Source organism: Acomys russatus, chromosome 21 (assembly GCF_903995435.1).
Source record: "Acomys russatus chromosome 21, mAcoRus1.1, whole genome shotgun sequence".
NCBI lineage: Eukaryota > Metazoa > Chordata > Mammalia > Rodentia > Muridae > Acomys > Acomys russatus.
This window is the reverse complement of record NC_067157.1, coordinates 38,212,407-38,228,735: the sequence shown is the minus strand read 5'-3', so window position 1 is coordinate 38,228,735 and position 16,329 is coordinate 38,212,407. Positions and strand designations below refer to the sequence as shown.

Genomic DNA, 16,329 nt, shown 5'->3' with positions numbered 1-16,329 from the left:
AATTTGCTAATTTGGGTGCAGGATTAGGTCCTGTAGTTCCAGATTCTTGGGAGATTGAAGCAAGAGAATCACTTGTGCTCAAGAACTCAAGACCACCCTGGGTGTTGTGTAACATTACACTTCAGAAAAATGAATATATCTGATTTTAAAATGTCTAAATTTATGAGTGACATTATCAACTCTGGGCATACATACACACATACATATATATATATATATAAAATGCTAACAACACACCAATATAAAAGGAAAAACAAGTTGATAATTCACATTAAAAACTATATTTTACAACATGTGAACATGAGCTTCGACTAACAAACTCAAGCCTGGAATTTATCCAAGTGTGTGCACCCGAAGCCATGTGCACAAATGTTCATAGAAACTTCATTTAAATCAGCTAACATTGTGAAATGTTAGTGAACTTCCAACTGTTAGTGACCAGGAGAATGGATCAGTAACAGCTGTATGTTTATAGAAGGCAAAAAATCAACACACTGGCTCCTCACAAAGCATATGTGGTTCTTACACATGTAATGAGAAGAAATCGGATGATGATTGTATTTTAAGAAGTTCTATTCTTGTGATGAGAGAGGGGGGGGGGAGAAGAGAAAGAGAGAGAGAGAGAGAGAGAGAGAGAGAGAGAGAGAGAGAGAGAGAGAGAGAGAGAGAGAGAGAGAGAGAACACTAAGGTGAAGGTGAAGGCAAACATAGTGGTGGTTTCCACTAGACTGCTTGTTCTCACTGTAAAGCATACATCTAAGAGAGCTGCACTAATGCACACTGTATCACAATAAAATATGTTTAAAAATACATCAACTGTAGGAAAGCGTTTCCAGACTTGGGGTGCGGGATGCTCAGAGGATGACAGAATAGAGAGAAGTATTTTCATTGACTTCATCCTTTGTCCTTTGCTGGCTTGCTAAATTCAGTGTTTTAGCACTGGGAACTTGCCAGCTCAGATTTACAATCCTCAGTGGATCACAAACTTCCTGCGTGGGCTTCTCCTGCTCAGAGTTGATTGAGGATGGATGTATATGGGGACGTAGAATGAAAAGCAACTCAGCTACCCTTAGGAAGGGAGGAGAAAAGAGCAAAGCTGTGGGGTGAACACAAAAGGCCCCACGTTAGTGCCAGCATTTCAGCGGCTGCCTGCTGGACAGATCCTGGATGGCTTCAGTTCCTGGAGTGGACTAGTTAGGCAGGTAGGGATCAAGATCCCACAGGGACTGACCTTTGTTTTCTCGCTTGACAATAGCAAAAACTAAGCTTTAAAGACACAATAAAGGCTCCACTTCTTTGCTTTTTGTTTAAGTCTAAATCGCAAACCAGCGGCAGTGAAGGGAACCCCTCCTAGGAGGAAGCTCTGGAGCGCAGCGCTCACAGACTTCTCTGCGAGCCTGGCGCTGTGGCTCAGTCCCCGGAGCGACAAACTTGCCAGGATTAAAGGCAAATTAATTAAATCCACGGCGTGCTCATCGCATTTTTTCGAGACATCTGAGTGCATGAAAAGTCCTGCGAGTTCCCTAGGAAAGAAGACCATGTCCTTCAGTTCTCTTCCCAACCTCTCCTTGCCCGCGGAGGCGAATGAGAGCAAGTTGGCTCCTGAGGTGTGGGGAAAAGATGTCCTGCCCGGCTCGGATGGGACCACGGCGGAGTTGGTCATCCGCTGTGTAATACCATCGCTCTACCTGATCATCATCACGATAGGCTTGCTGGGCAACAGCATGCTGGTGAAGATATTCCTCACCAACAGCGCCATGAGGAGTGTCCCCAACATCTTCATCTCTAACCTGGCCGCTGGAGACCTGCTGCTGCTGCTTACCTGCGTCCCAGTGGACGCCTCCCGCTACTTCTTTGATGAATGGGTGTTCGGCAAGCTGGGCTGCAAACTCATCCCGGCCATTCAGCTTACCTCGGTGGGGGTTTCTGTGTTCACTCTCACTGCCCTCAGCGCTGACAGGTAAGAACACAAGTAGCAAAGAGATAAAGTGGAAAAGTGATGGGCAGGGGCAGGGGCTAGGATTATTGGGAATTGGGGTGCAGCAGTGAAGGAGATGGGGAAAGGAAACGATATAAGGGGAGACCACTAAATCATATTCAAACATAACGAGAAGTGAGATTTAAAAACATAAACAACTCTCTCTCTATATATATAATGTTTGCGCTGTGCACGCACAAAATGGGGGTTATTTTGAGACAGGGGTTCTCTGTGTAGCCCCGGCTATCCTGGAACTCACTCTGTAGTCAAGGCTGGCCTTGAACCCACAGAGATCCACTTGCCTCTGCCTCCGGAGTTAATAGCTAAAATTGCAACAACTTTAAGCTTGCATGTTCTAGTGCCTGCATCCTCTCCGTGCACCTACCCCCCCCCCCCCCCCCCCCCCCCCCCCCGTCTGGAAACCTTACTACAAACAGAAGATTCACAGTATAAACAAATTAAAATTTAATTGTCTCTGGGATTTTCTCTGTGTGTTTAAACCTGAGCAGTCTACTTTCCTTATTAAGTAGGGTGGCATTCTATGTTAAAACACTAAGTTTAACTTTAGGAAACTGTTTAGCTCAGGCTGTACACCATTTACCATATGAAGTAAACATTATTCGTCTAAGTGAAAACAATCAGAATAATAGTTGTTCTTTAAAAATAGACTCTCACATCTTGTTTAAAAACCATAAGTTCTTTTTGCTCTTGTTGAAATCAAGTGATATCTCCCATCTAGATAATGCTAAATGTCAGTATCTTAAAACAATGCTATGGACACAGCCTTCATTATCAAATCTGCTTTCACATACTCCAGGGCTGTGAAGTATCCATTATTCTAATTGGTTCAGCTCTGTCATTTTCCATGTGTGGATCTGAAGCTCAGAGAATGTAAGTCTTCGTGACATCCCTGGGAGGAAAATCGTGGCTTCCTGAAAGGACTGCTCTCCCAGCCATCGTGTTTTCAGGTTTTTGTGCAGTAGCAAATGTCTGGGTGGGTGACTGGAGGCAATGTACATAATTAGGCATCAATCTTGGACCTGTGGTCTCGTTGCCTTGGGATAACGGACTGACTGAAGTTATTTAGCTAAACAATTTAATTTGGCTATGAAAATGATATCCATTGTCTTTATTAATCTGCATATTGAGTTACTAGTGAGTCTGGATTTGAGTTTCCTGGGGCTGGTTATAATGTCCTCACACTAATTTGGAGTTGAAGAGTTAATACTGGAAGTAAGACAGTATTCAATGGAGAGTCTTTTGTTGTTGTTGTTGTTGTTAGGTAGATACTTAGTCTCTGTAACATACTATTTAAAAATATTCCTGGAAAAGTGGTTTAAAAATTTGAATAACTTATGAGCCTTATTTTGTCTTCTTGGCACTATTTCTATCATCTTTTAACAAGTTTTATTTCAACTTCAAAGCTAAAAGACAGTTAAGTTGGCTACTCTTCTTCAGGTGAACTATTTTGAACACACTGTTAAGTAAATAAATGTAATCAGAATAAGACACAGTGGTTAACAATCACAAAAGGTGAAACTGACACCTAGCATCCATTTTTAAACTATGGCATTAGGAGACAGACTCAGAGCTTGAGGTTATTTAATACAAGTTTTCCAATCTATTGCTATGTAAACAAGTAATTTTGCTCCGACCAGAGACAGAAGACTGAAGAGCCTTCTGCATTTAGGACCTTTTGAAGTCATCATATGTAATTATGGAGGCAGCACATTCTGGTACTCTCATTATAATGGCAAACACTGGTGGATTGCCTCTCTTGTACCTTTGAGTACTCTGGCTGTTTTCAATTTTGTTTAATTAGGAAAGCTTTAAAAATGTCAATAACATATTACAAGGATAAAAAAGGGGGGAAACAGATGCAGAGAAAATGAAAGTTGAGAAATATAGGATGACCAATACTTTCACAAAAGGTAATTAATTTTTCTGAGAGCTTTTGTCATCTCAAAAAGAAAGAAAAGTTGTAAAAAAAAAAAAAAAAAAAGAAAGAAAGAAAGAAAGAACATGAAAAAGTTGTCTTTTATAGTATGGACCCAGCTGTGATTTTTACAGAGTCATAGTTACAGAATGAAGTGAAATTTCTGCACCTAATTTATTACTCTAGTATTAAAGTGAGTTATACTATATCTGACTGCAATAAGTTATGTCTTTTACTCAATTGATTTCAAGCACTGCTAAATTGCTTTCATTTTTCTTCTTGTTAGAAGGAACACCATGACTTAAAGTGTACTGTGGCATTCTTAAGTAGTAATATTGTTTCCACAACTTAGTTGTAGCTATAGTATTATTTGGTTACTTGTAACACAAAAGCTAAGTAATCAGAGAATGTGTCAGGTTGGATTTTATGGCAGCTGAGCCCTCATTGCAGCCTTTATATAAACGTATTTTACTCCGAAAACAATGACAAAATAATACAAAACATGTACTCCTAAGGCACTGTTTACCTAATTTGACAAAAAGACTAATACTGTAAATATGACATGGTATTTTGAGAGAAGGTTTCTGACTCTCTAAATGCCAGACTTCCGTGATTGCGCACCCACTCCTCTGGACAGCTTGCAGGATGCCTGAGGCAAAGACGCACCCTGTTGCATCAGTCACATTGAAAAGTTGTTTCTAAGCATGTCCTATGTGAAGATCTGAAAAATATTAGAGAGGCAGACTCTCTCAACTCATATCCTAACGACTTGGTATCACTCAGCCACTGGAAAAACCTAGCTGTATGCCTCATACCATCCCCAGTCTTTAGGGGATTCCCAAGCGTGGTGTTATGTCGACCATTACTGGACAGTTTCCACTGTGCGCCACCATTCCTGTCCTAACTCAGTGTCTACACCACAATTGATTTCAGTGATTTCATTATTACTCAAGCCAACAACCATTTGCTGAGAAGCCACTGTTTGCTCTGGACATTATACTGTGCACTAGTGAAGCAACGATGAGAAATAGCTTTGCTGCTGCGAGTGTATGGTTCACACCTGGACTCCCTGTTGGCCTCCTTCCCGAACACTAAAGCTTGATAGTCTAAAAGAGGGAAGTTTAACTAGACATGCTTAAAGAAACAGATTCTGAGATGTTTTAGCAAGAAGTAAAAATGATCTAATTTTCTATTTTTTCTATATTATGATCAAATTCAATTTAATATTTACATTAAATCAATACTAATACAGATATCACAAGAGATATTCACATTGATGAATAAATTTATTCACTGATGTTTAATAAGTGAATGATGATTATATTTCTCTATAACTGTCTTCTGATTGGTTACTCTTTAATTCAGTTTTCAAGAAGGAATGTCTCTCAGAGACTATTTGTAAGGGAAAATGTAACATTTTACAAATATCTGCTATGCTGCAGAGTTTAATTAAATAGGCTATATGCTAAGGGACATCTTTCTCATGTTTAATGTAAATATTTGAAGGAAGCATGATAAAACATGCCCACTTGAATATCATTAGATGACTTTACTTATTGCTTTATGGTCTTCCAAAGATAAACTTGCAGCATTAATATTCTTTCACAGCTGGGTCTATAGCTCAGCAGTAGAGTGCTTACCTTGCACACATGCTACCTTGGGTTTATTCCCTGCCCCCACAAAACAAACAAACAAACAAACAAACACTAATTCACAATTCTAAGCTATGTTACTGTACTGATAGCTTTGGTAATCTGTATTTTCTATTGTAATTCTTTGTTTATAGAACTGGCACTACTGTCTCTTCATTTAGTTTGTACTGTTTAGAGATTCCTGAGACATAACCCTCTTTTCTTGGAGAAGGTGACAAGAATCATTCCTGAGATGAAATAGTTTTCCTTATCTTTGCCCTACTCTCTTGCTGGGCTTGCTTTCCTAAGTGAATTTTGACCTATTGCTAGTAATCTTATTATATAAGAGGTTTATACATTTTATAACCATTTAAGTTTCTTTACAATCTTTTAGGGGTAGAGGGCATATTAAAATATGAAGGTTTGTGTCATCCTAAAATTCATAAATTAAAACCTTTCCCCACAATACAGTGGCAATAGGTAGTGGAACCTTTGGGAGGTGATTAAGTCTTTAGAGTAGGGCCATTGTGAGAGCAACTCCAGAATGACTGAGTGGAAGACTCTAATGGCAAGGGCACAAGTATAACCACCAACTGGGCTGCTATGTGGGTAGAAAGCAAAGATTTTGTGGGAACAAGCTGTCAGGATGCCTCTGAGAATAGAGGGTTTCTTTTAGCTGTTCTGGAAAGCACGTGAGTTTCATAGGATAGTCAGCAGCTTGAGGTCTTTGAGTAGAGCAGGCTTTTTAGACTGACTGGGAGCTAGACGCTCTTGCTCAGGTAGCTGACTGTTGGGGGATCAGAGAGGTAGTGGCTTTCTTGGTAATAGAAACCAGCCTTAAGAGATTCCTGAGAAATGCTGAGTTTAGGCTTCTGTTTACTTAGTAAGAGCCATTTTGTTTAGGACATTGTCACCAGCACTGCCATTTTGGGGTCCTGCTTTGGGACTTTATGCATGTCATCCAGGAAGGGCACTCTCACGAAGCAGTGACTGTGGAAAGCCTTCACTCTGGACTTCCTACTCTTCAGGACTGTAAAATGACCTTAAGGCATTAGTAAATCTGACAGTCTAGAGTATTTTAATGTAGTATTGGAGATACCAAAGACTATGTTTCTGAAAGTGTATATACTTGGTATAGTGTGGAGAGGGGCATTCCTTTTATGTTTTAAAAATATGAAGGGCATTCAGAATGTCCTTTGTGGTTCTTGGCTACCTAAAAGAAGGCTACTTATGGATGTTTATTATCTGTCTTATTCATCTTCCTCCATTAAAAACTACATTCAGCAGGGTTTACTTATTTGTATATATATTTTGATAATTTACCCTTATTAGTTTTCTGATAAAGAGTATCAGTCAATAGGTAGGTAAATGTTGGGAGGGAGAGATGCTTTTTTCTCATTTCACAGTGGAAAAAAAAGACCTTAAGTTTCTTTTGAAAACAATATCATAGGTAATAGTCTGACTGAAATCACTTTTCATTATATTCTGTTATCTCCTAGATACTTTATAACTTCAAATACCATTAAAGACAAATATAACTTGCTCATATACAATTTGGTTTGTTTGAATTATCACTGCTTCATTTGAGGTGTGGAGTTTGCTATGGTTCATTGAGGATCAATTCACTGTCTCAAAATGTGAGTCCTGTACCACCTGTTCCTAGTACACATTACCATTAAGATGTACGAGGTGAGACGTTATACAATCTAAAACAATAGAGTAGATGTATAAAAACAGAATGCTATTCAATTTTCATTTTTCTTAATTGGACTGTGGAGAAAATTCCCACTCTGGAGTAGTATCTAGGGCTTATTGATTAGGAAAACTGGGAAGAAAAACAATGCTCAGTCCCAAACATTGAAGGTATGAGGATAGAATCAAGGTAGGCTTTAACTGCACTGCTTTGTGGACCTTTAACGATTTAGTTATTTTCCTTAGATGGCATTTATAGATTGGAAATGAAAGCATTCAATAAAAGTCTAACAGATGATCATATTCAATGAAAAATGATACTGTACATTGACTTAAGCTAAAATCACTGAGAAAGAACCAATAACTGCTGCTCAGGAGATTCCACTTTAACTCTCTTTAATTGTCTTCTGTGCCAATAATCCCTGGAATGAGTTGGAATCACTGACATGACAGGTAATTTTTTTCTTCCATACATTGGGAAATATCCAGGGGAGGAAAAGTTGTTGATACTTTTATTGCCAATAAAATTTATCTCCCCCTTTTTTTCTTGCTCGTTCTCAATCTCTTTTTCTCCCTCCCTCCTTCCTTCCTTCGCAAAGAGTAACTTGAGATTCTTGTCCTAGGTACAGAGCTATCGTGAACCCCATGGACATGCAGACTTCTGGCGTGGTGCTGTGGACCAGTTTGAAAGCCGTGGGCATCTGGGTGGTCTCTGTGTTGTTGGCAGTCCCTGAAGCTGTGTTTTCAGAAGTAGCACGTATTGGCAGCTCGGATAACAGCAGTTTCACAGCATGTATACCCTACCCACAAACAGATGAGTTACATCCAAAGATTCATTCAGTTCTCATTTTTCTCGTCTATTTCCTCCTGCCACTTGTTATTATCAGCGTTTATTATTATCATATTGCAAGGACTTTAATTAAAAGTGCACACAATCTTCCTGGAGAATACAATGAACATACCAAAAAGCAGGTGAGCTTGTTCAGGGTGTGTGTGTGTGTGTGTGTGTGTGTGTGTGTGTGTGTGTGTGTGTGTGTGTGTGTGTTAGAAGGGTAAGATAGTCAAAGACAGTGATTGCTATTCTGTGTTTTATTTTATGGGCTGTCAATCCCATGAAATACGAAGACAGCCTTCGGCTTTCACTTGCCTTTGCCAAAATGATTCTTGGGAAATTTCTCACATGTGGTTGTGTCACATTGCAAAAAGGTCTACCTGGTTCCTATTTATCAGGCATCCTGGACTCTGAGAAGAATTTGTATTTTACCAGTAGATACCAATGTCTCTGTGCTTGGTGATTCTTAGTGGTGTGAAGATTGAGTTCAGGTCCCATGAAGCCATGTAAAAACATTGGGCATGGTCTGCAACTAACAACAAGACGGAGAAGTGTGCAGACAAGAAGTTCCCTGGAGCTTGCTTGCCAGTTAGTCTACTGTCTGTGCATGGGGCTCAGTGAGAGAACCAGTCTATAGGCTCATGTGTGCTTTACTTGACAAAACCAGACACTACTCAGAGTTCTATAACCCAATTTGTATTATAATTAGATATTTGATATTTGGTATTTGATTTCCTTTGAGTTCTTCAGATACCCACAGTTTTTGTTTTGTTTCTTAAACAGCATTGATTCTGTCTTATTTCTGCAAACTTCCCTTTGGAGATTTATAAGCCCCAATTGGGTAACTGATTCTTTTTTTTTTTTCATCTTTTTTTTATTAATTTATTCATATTACATCTCGATTGTTAGCCCTTCCCCTGTTTCCTCCCATTCTTCCCTCCCTCCCATTTCTCCCCTTCTCCCCTCCCCTATGTCCGTGACCGAGGGAGACCTCCTCCCCCTATATATGCTCTCAGAATATCAAGTCTCTTCTTGGTAACTAGTTATCCTTCCTCTGAGTGCCACTAGGTCTCCCCATCTGGGGGACATGGTCAGAAAAGGGGCACCAGAGTTCATGTGAGAGTCAGATCTCACTCTCCACTCAATGGTGGAGAGTATCATGTTCGTCGGCTAGGTCTTGGTAGGGGTTCGAAGCTTACTGTCTATATTCTCCTTGGCTGGTGCCTTAGTTTGAGGAGGACCCCAGGATCCAGATCTGCCTGTCATAAAGTTCTTCTTGTAGGTTTCCAGGACCCTGTGGGTCCTACTATTTCCTCTTTCTTCCATGCTACTCTTGCCTAAAGTCTCAATCGGATATCCTCTCCTCTGACCCACTTTCTTGGTAAGTAAAGATTTTCATGGTACGTATCCCTTGGACTAGTGTTTTGATATAAGTGAGTATATACCGTTTGTCTCTTTTTGCTTCTGGGTGAACTCACTCATTATGATAATTTCTAGATCAATCCATTTGTCCACAAATTTCGGGAATTACTCATTTTTAATAGCTGAGTAGTATTCCATCGTGTAAATATACCACAGTTTCTTAGTCCATTCTTCTACTGAGGGACACTTATGATGTTTCCATGTTCTGGCTATTATGTATAAAGCAGCTATGAACATGGTTGAGCATATGTCCCTGTTGTGTGGTAGGGCATTTTCTGGGTATATTCCAAGGAGTGGGATGGCTGGGTCTTGAGGAAGCCCTATTCCCATTTTTCTGAGAAAGTGCCAGATAGCTTTCCAAAGTGGTTGTACTAGTTTGCATTCCCACCAGCAATGAAGGAGTGTTCCTCTCTCTCCACATCCTCGCCAACATGTGGTGTCATTTGAGTTTTTGATCTTAGCCATTTTGATGGGTGTAAGATGGAATCTCAGTGTCGTTTTGATTTGCATTTCTCTGATGACTAACGAGGACGAGCATTTCTTTAAGTGTTTCTGGGCCATTTGATATTCCTCTGTTGAGAATTCTCACCATGCACAAAACTCAAGTCCAAGTGGATTAAAGACCTCAACTTAAAACCAGAGACATTAATTCAATTAGAGGAAAAAGTGGGGAAGAGCCTAGGACACATAGGCACAGGAAACAACTTCCTGAACAGTACACCAACAGCCCAGGCCTTAATGTCGACAATTAATAAATGGGACCTCATGAGGCTGAGAAGCTTCTGTAAGGCAGGAGACACTGTCAAGAGAACAAAGTGACAGCCTACAGAATGGGAAAAGATCTTCACCAACCCTTCATCTGACAAAGGTTTAATATCCAAAATATATAAAGAACTCAACAAATTAAACACCACAAAACCAAACAACCCAGTTGCGAAATGGGGGTAACTGATTCTTGACACTTGCCAAGACATCAGCCCAAAGCTTACCCAAAGTTGAATATCCAACTTTGGACTAACATAAAAGTTTTACATCCATGCCTTGTCCTCTATGGAGGACACACTGAACACTCCAAGTTCCACCTTCTTAAAATTGGTTGGTTTATCTAATTTATACTACCAAGATGCATCATAGTGCCACTGCATTCTACTTCGGTGCCAGCTATCCTCTGGCTTTCAGACTTTCTACTTCTTCTAGGAGTATTCTAGCTGCTCACCAATGGCTCCATCTCAGAAAATGTGAGGACAGAAAATGTCAGTCCTGATTAACTGTGTCCCCACTCACACTGTTAGATTTAAACATTGAAGCAAGTTGGAAAATAAGATCTAAATCTTGTACTCTAGATTTAAGAAAAGAATTCTTAGGTTAAAATGTTAAATACCTGATTTTGAATTCTATTTAATATATCCCTGAAAACTTTCATACAAAAAAGTAAGCATAAGTATGCATTTTCTGAAAAAAATCCAGTTTAATAATGTTACTAAGGTTGATATTTGCATTAGAAGTTTAAAAATTATTTTATCTATCATCTATTTACCTATATGTATGTCTATCATCTATCTACCTATGTATCATCCATTTTTCTATCTATCATCTATCTGTAGCTATACATCCATATCCATCTATATATCTATCGCGCGTGTGCACGCGCGCGCATGTGTGTATGTGTGTGTGTGTGTCTTACAACTTGAGGACAAGTTACTGGAGTTATTGCTCTTTTTCTATGATGTGGCTTCTGATTATTGAACTTAGATTGTCAGGCTTGGCAGCATATTACTTTAGCCACTGAGCCATGTCTCCAGTTCCCAAAAAATTTGATTATTTTGTAAATTAGAGACATAAATCTCCATGTTTATTTCTTTACTTGTTTGTTTTTGATTATCTAGTGGTGTGGTAGAGAGAGAGAGAGAGAGAGAGAGAGAGAGAGAGAGAGAGAGAGAGAGAGAGAGAGAGAGAGAGGGAGGGAGAAACTAAGGTAAAATATAATCCTGTCTCAAAAGGTCATTTTTTGGAGGCTATGCACACTTGAGTGTGTTGTATATTTACTTAATTTAACATATTTAATATAAACAAAATAATTTTTGGTTTTTACTATCATGGCCTTATCTTAAGTAAAAGGAAAATATTTTAAGGCATTCATTAACATTACCTCTTTGAAATGAAGATAGTCATTTATGATTTATCATCTAAACTGTATACATACTAAATAAAAAGAAAATAATGTGGTGATCAAAGTTGTCTTGGTCAAGTAGTTAGAGCACTCACTTTGGTGAGGTAAAGAAACAGTTGGTGTGCTTAGAATTCACCACGTGTGTCACGTGGCCATACCTCTTACTTCTGGGAGGTGAGTTTTGGCTGTGGCTGACTCCGTTTCCTTTTGACCAACGGCTGTCTCTGCTCTTCACAGATGGAGACACGGAAACGCCTGGCTAAGATTGTGCTCGTCTTCGTGGGCTGCTTTGTCTTTTGTTGGTTTCCCAACCACGTCCTCTATTTGTACAGGTCTTTCAACTACAAGGAGATTGACCCTTCTCTAGGTCACATGATTGTCACCTTAGTGGCCCGTGTTCTGAGTTTCAGCAATTCCTGTGTCAATCCCTTTGCTCTTTACCTGCTCAGTGAAAGCTTCAGGAAGCACTTCAACAGCCAGCTCTGTTGTGGGAGGAAGTCCTATCCAGAGAGGTCAACCAGCTACCTTCTCAGCTCTTCAGCAGTGAGAATGACTTCTCTGAAAAGCAACACCAAGAATGTGGTGACCAATTCTGTCCTGATAAATGGACATAGCACAAAGCAGGAAATAGCACTGTGATTGGAGACCATGCAGCTTGCTCTTAGAAAATACCTGATAAACTTTTCTGTTATTATGAAGAGAAGCAGAAACAAATAATTTCTGCAATCATACCATTCCCTAAGCTAATTCATCAGGGGACTTCATGACTTGACTGAAGTGCAAAGCAAATATTTTTCTCTGAATATACTTTACATTACACCATGCACATCTATACTGCACATACATAACTCAAACATATTTCCTGCTAACATTTATTTACAAATTCCCTCAGGATTTAAGGTATTGCCACAGGCAACTGTGCCATATTTACTTTAAATTCCTTTTTGTCTTAAATCATAGAGAGCAGTGCCATAATGAGTCAATAACTTAATGAAAGGTATTATTCAAACACCCATTTTTTGAAATGAGTTATATCATTCTGCCAAGTAAATTTTATCCATAATTAGTGTATATATGTACATATATCTTAATTTGAAAAAAATCCCCAAAGTGGAGCTTAATCCTAATTCATTACTATTTATGGTTTTTGGCATAATTATAATATATAGAAAGGTTTGTAAGTTCTAGATATTGTATTGGATAGTATGATAACATTTTATTATGAATTATAAATTGATATGTGTATGTGACTTACCTTGATATATGTATAACAGGTATCATATGCTCCAAATTTCAATACTGTTACTTGGATGTTTGCATGACTATTTTTGTAAACACTCAAATTCTTGAGTAAACTGTCAATTTTGCTTCTTCATAAATAATAAGATTTGTGTGATTTTGATGATTTCTCATTTGCTTTGGCATCTGCCAACTGACAAGTGTATGGGATCTCAGGCATTTTTTTCCTGTGCATGATATCACAGTTTTCTCAGAATAAATATCTTGTTATTTTAAAGCAAAATGTAAACATTGTCTTTATTAAACTCTTTTCTTAAACCCATACCAAATGTCTAATGCTTGACTTTATTCATTCTGTGTTTCCTTCTAAATTTATTAAGGTGATTTTTTTTCTGGCACATTAATCTCCCCTTAAAATTTCCTTAACCCACACAACTAAAGATAGGACATAATCATTTGGACCTAGAAATTGAAAAATAAGTGTAAGCAAAGTACCTATAGCATTTGATAATAGGAATGATAAGAAACACAAATCAAGTGTTTGGTGTTTTTTAAGCTTGTTACTGGAGCTTTATATGTAAATTTTAATTTTCTTTGAAATAAACTCTTAAAAGAATAAAAGAAAGGACCAATTTTCTATGTCATGAAGATGCTAAAATTCAGGGGCATCTTTATTCAAGAGATAGCATAATTCCACAGATTAAATGAGAACATTAATTCATTGCCAGAGACCTGGTCTTTAGCTTTCATTAACTTCATGGAATGGTTACCTGTGAAGTAGGTCTTGTTTTATTTATTTTGTAGGTTTGGAAATCAAGGCTCGGCTATATTTAGTAACACGAACAAGATGATTCTGCCATGTGTACCACTTGGAATAGGAAATCTGATACCACATCATAAAGTGTATGCTCCACTACTTTACTGCCTTTCAGCTGTAGCTTTCTACATCAACCCTCAAACTTTGGGCAAGCTGCAGATCTACTCACCATGAAATTATACAATGTGCCAAAAGCTTACATTAATTTTAAGCATATTACAAATAACTTAAGGCTCATTCACTGCAATTTGCAGAATCATTGTCTAAGAATTAAGAATATTGCGTCAGTGTAGAATATTTCTCATTAAAGATGCTAAGAGGACAATAGACAATTATGAAAGATTGCAAGGCTCATTCCCAGATGTCTTATATGATTCTTTTAGTTCCATTTATGTAGAAATATATGAAACATAAAAATAGATGCATATGTACTGTAATATATTCATATGACCTTAAATGTAAAAATTAATGAAAAGCTTTAGAAAAAGATTCCCTATTTTGTTTACCTAGGAAAATGTCAATGTCATGATAACTATGACACACGTTTTTAATCTTCTTCTTACTAGAAAGAATACTAACAATGGTCACATTTCTGAATATGTTATCACAATTTGGCTTCATTTAAATAGATTTATTTTATTTTACATGCATGAGGATTTTCTCTGCATGTACGTATGTGCACTGCATGTGTGCTTGGTCCCTTGAAAGCCAGAAGAAGAAACTGGTTCCCTGGAACTGCAGTTACAAATGGTTGTGAATCACATGTGAGTGCTCTGAACCAAGACGGGGTTCCCTGCTAGAGAAGCAAGCTTTTTTAACAATTGAGGCATTTTTTCAGTCCTTCAAAATTCTTATAATTTTTTTTTTTTGCTTAGACATGGAGAGTTAGTAAATTAGAATATATTTTAATATCCATCGTGATGAAGGTGATAATAGATATATTTATCAAATGGTTGCCAAACAAAATAATACTTTTTACATTGCATACATGGAGGTACATTTGCACATATAAGATTTTTTTAAACATAAAATCACATTGAAACACTTGGTTGGACTTGTTGGCTTTTGTGTGTTTAGTGTATATAAACTTGCTAATGGTCCCTGATTTATGATAGTGAGATCATGATTTTTTTTTTTACTCTACAACTGCATAAAGTTGATATGTATTATGCAGAAAATACTCCTTAAATTTTGATCATTTTCTGAATTGGTGGTATCACCCTCTGTCATGCTGCTGAGCAATGGCAGCGAGTTATAATTCATGCTTACCTTTTGATCACAGAGATAAATAGAAAACAATCAGTGTATTATACTGAATAAATAATATGCGGTATTAAGCTTTTTATTAGGCTTATATTAAATTTTTTTTTGCCAAAAAATAGGTGAATGTAAGTGCTATAAACATGTTTATTATAGCCAAGGGTAAAGTATATTGTTTGAAAGGGTAGCTGTATTTAATACATTTTTATAATAACTGGGTTTGGGTGAATAGTGTTAGTTATCCTGGAACACTGAATTTAGTCCAGTTTAGCCTTGAACTCCAAAAGTCCGTGTCTTTTGAGTACTAGTATTAAATACAGAAACAACCATACCTGTCATTAAATGCATTGTTGATTTAATATTTGCAATACATAATTTTTGCCACAGACTTATTGGACCACCCGTTTGTGGGATGAAGAGCATTTATGCTTGCCCCTGGGTATTTGAATATTTATAGCTCTTTTCATATTTGAATGTGCTTCCAAGTTCATGTGTTGGTCATGTAATCCTTGTATTAAGAAGGCAGAATCTTTTGAGAGGCGAATAGAGAATAAGGGTTCTGTACCATAGAATACATTAAAGTCTTCATCATGAGAATGAGCTCATTAACACAGGAATAAAATCTTTATAAAGGAGGTCACCTTCCTTCCCTCTCTCTTTTTCACGTGACCCAACTTACTACACTTTCTGCTGCTGATAGTGGGGCAAGAGGAGTCTCCAGACGTTGCCACAGATCTTAAACTTGTCAGTTCTTTAACTGTGATTCAGTTAAGTTTTTATTATTTGCAAGTTAAACAGTCTATCCAGCAAACTCCAAATGAAGACGGTTCCTAATACCAAACGATGATAAGTAAATGAGCCCAAAACTTACCTATGACCTGCACAGAAAAATAGTAAACCAACTGAAAGGTGTAAAGCACTCAGATGTAGAGTAAGTATGCTTACCTTCAATGAGAATCAGAGATATATATTTTATTATTTAACTATCCTCCTTAAAACATGAGATGTGAATGAAATGAAAACATTAATCTTTCGTATGTTTGAGACTAGGTCCTAACCTCACATCAGATGGCTTAGTGACACTACAAAGATGATTAAATGTGTGATGTAAGATTGTCAGACAACACCTGGCATAACAGTAAATGTTCAGTGATGGTGATCAATAGCATTCTTTAAATTTGACGTGTGTCACCTGGTAGAGTGATAATAAAATTTATTAAACATTTACTATGCCCGCTAGTATTGTGTCCGCTATAAGGATCATTTCTCTTGTAAGGCCACATCTAATCCAATGCATAAAGGATTTGAATGTTAATAACTGGGCAAGACACATGAAGAAGAGCTTATTATTT

The 16,329-nt window shown here is 37.8% G+C and overlaps 1 protein-coding gene across 1 annotated transcript; it reads left to right on the top strand.

Moving 5' to 3' along the window:
* The first annotated feature begins 954 nt into the window (after nucleotides 1-954).
* Nucleotides 955-13,215, top strand: Nmbr (neuromedin B receptor). The gene is made up of 3 exons (XM_051164667.1): nucleotides 955-1,960; nucleotides 7,861-8,209; nucleotides 11,899-13,215. Exons 1-3 carry the CDS (start codon nucleotides 1,503-1,505, stop codon nucleotides 12,298-12,300), a joined length of 1,209 nt encoding a protein of 402 aa, XP_051020624.1. The 5' UTR covers nucleotides 955-1,502; the 3' UTR covers nucleotides 12,301-13,215.
* The last annotated feature ends 3,114 nt before the right edge of the window (nucleotides 13,216-16,329 follow it).

What these genes read in the sequence shown, in the direction of transcription:
- Nmbr (XM_051164667.1), top strand. Translation starts at nt 1,503, where the DNA reads ATGAAAAGTCCTGCGAGTTCCCTAGGAAAGAAGACCATGTCCTTCAGT. An exon ending in ACTGCCCTCAGCGCTGACAG is followed by an intron (nt 1,961 to 7,860) that starts GTAAGAACACAA and finishes TTCTTGTCCTAG; the next exon opens with GTACAGAGCTATCGTGAACC. An exon ending in ATGAACATACCAAAAAGCAG is followed by an intron (nt 8,210 to 11,898) that starts GTGAGCTTGTTC and finishes TGCTCTTCACAG; the next exon opens with ATGGAGACACGGAAACGCCT.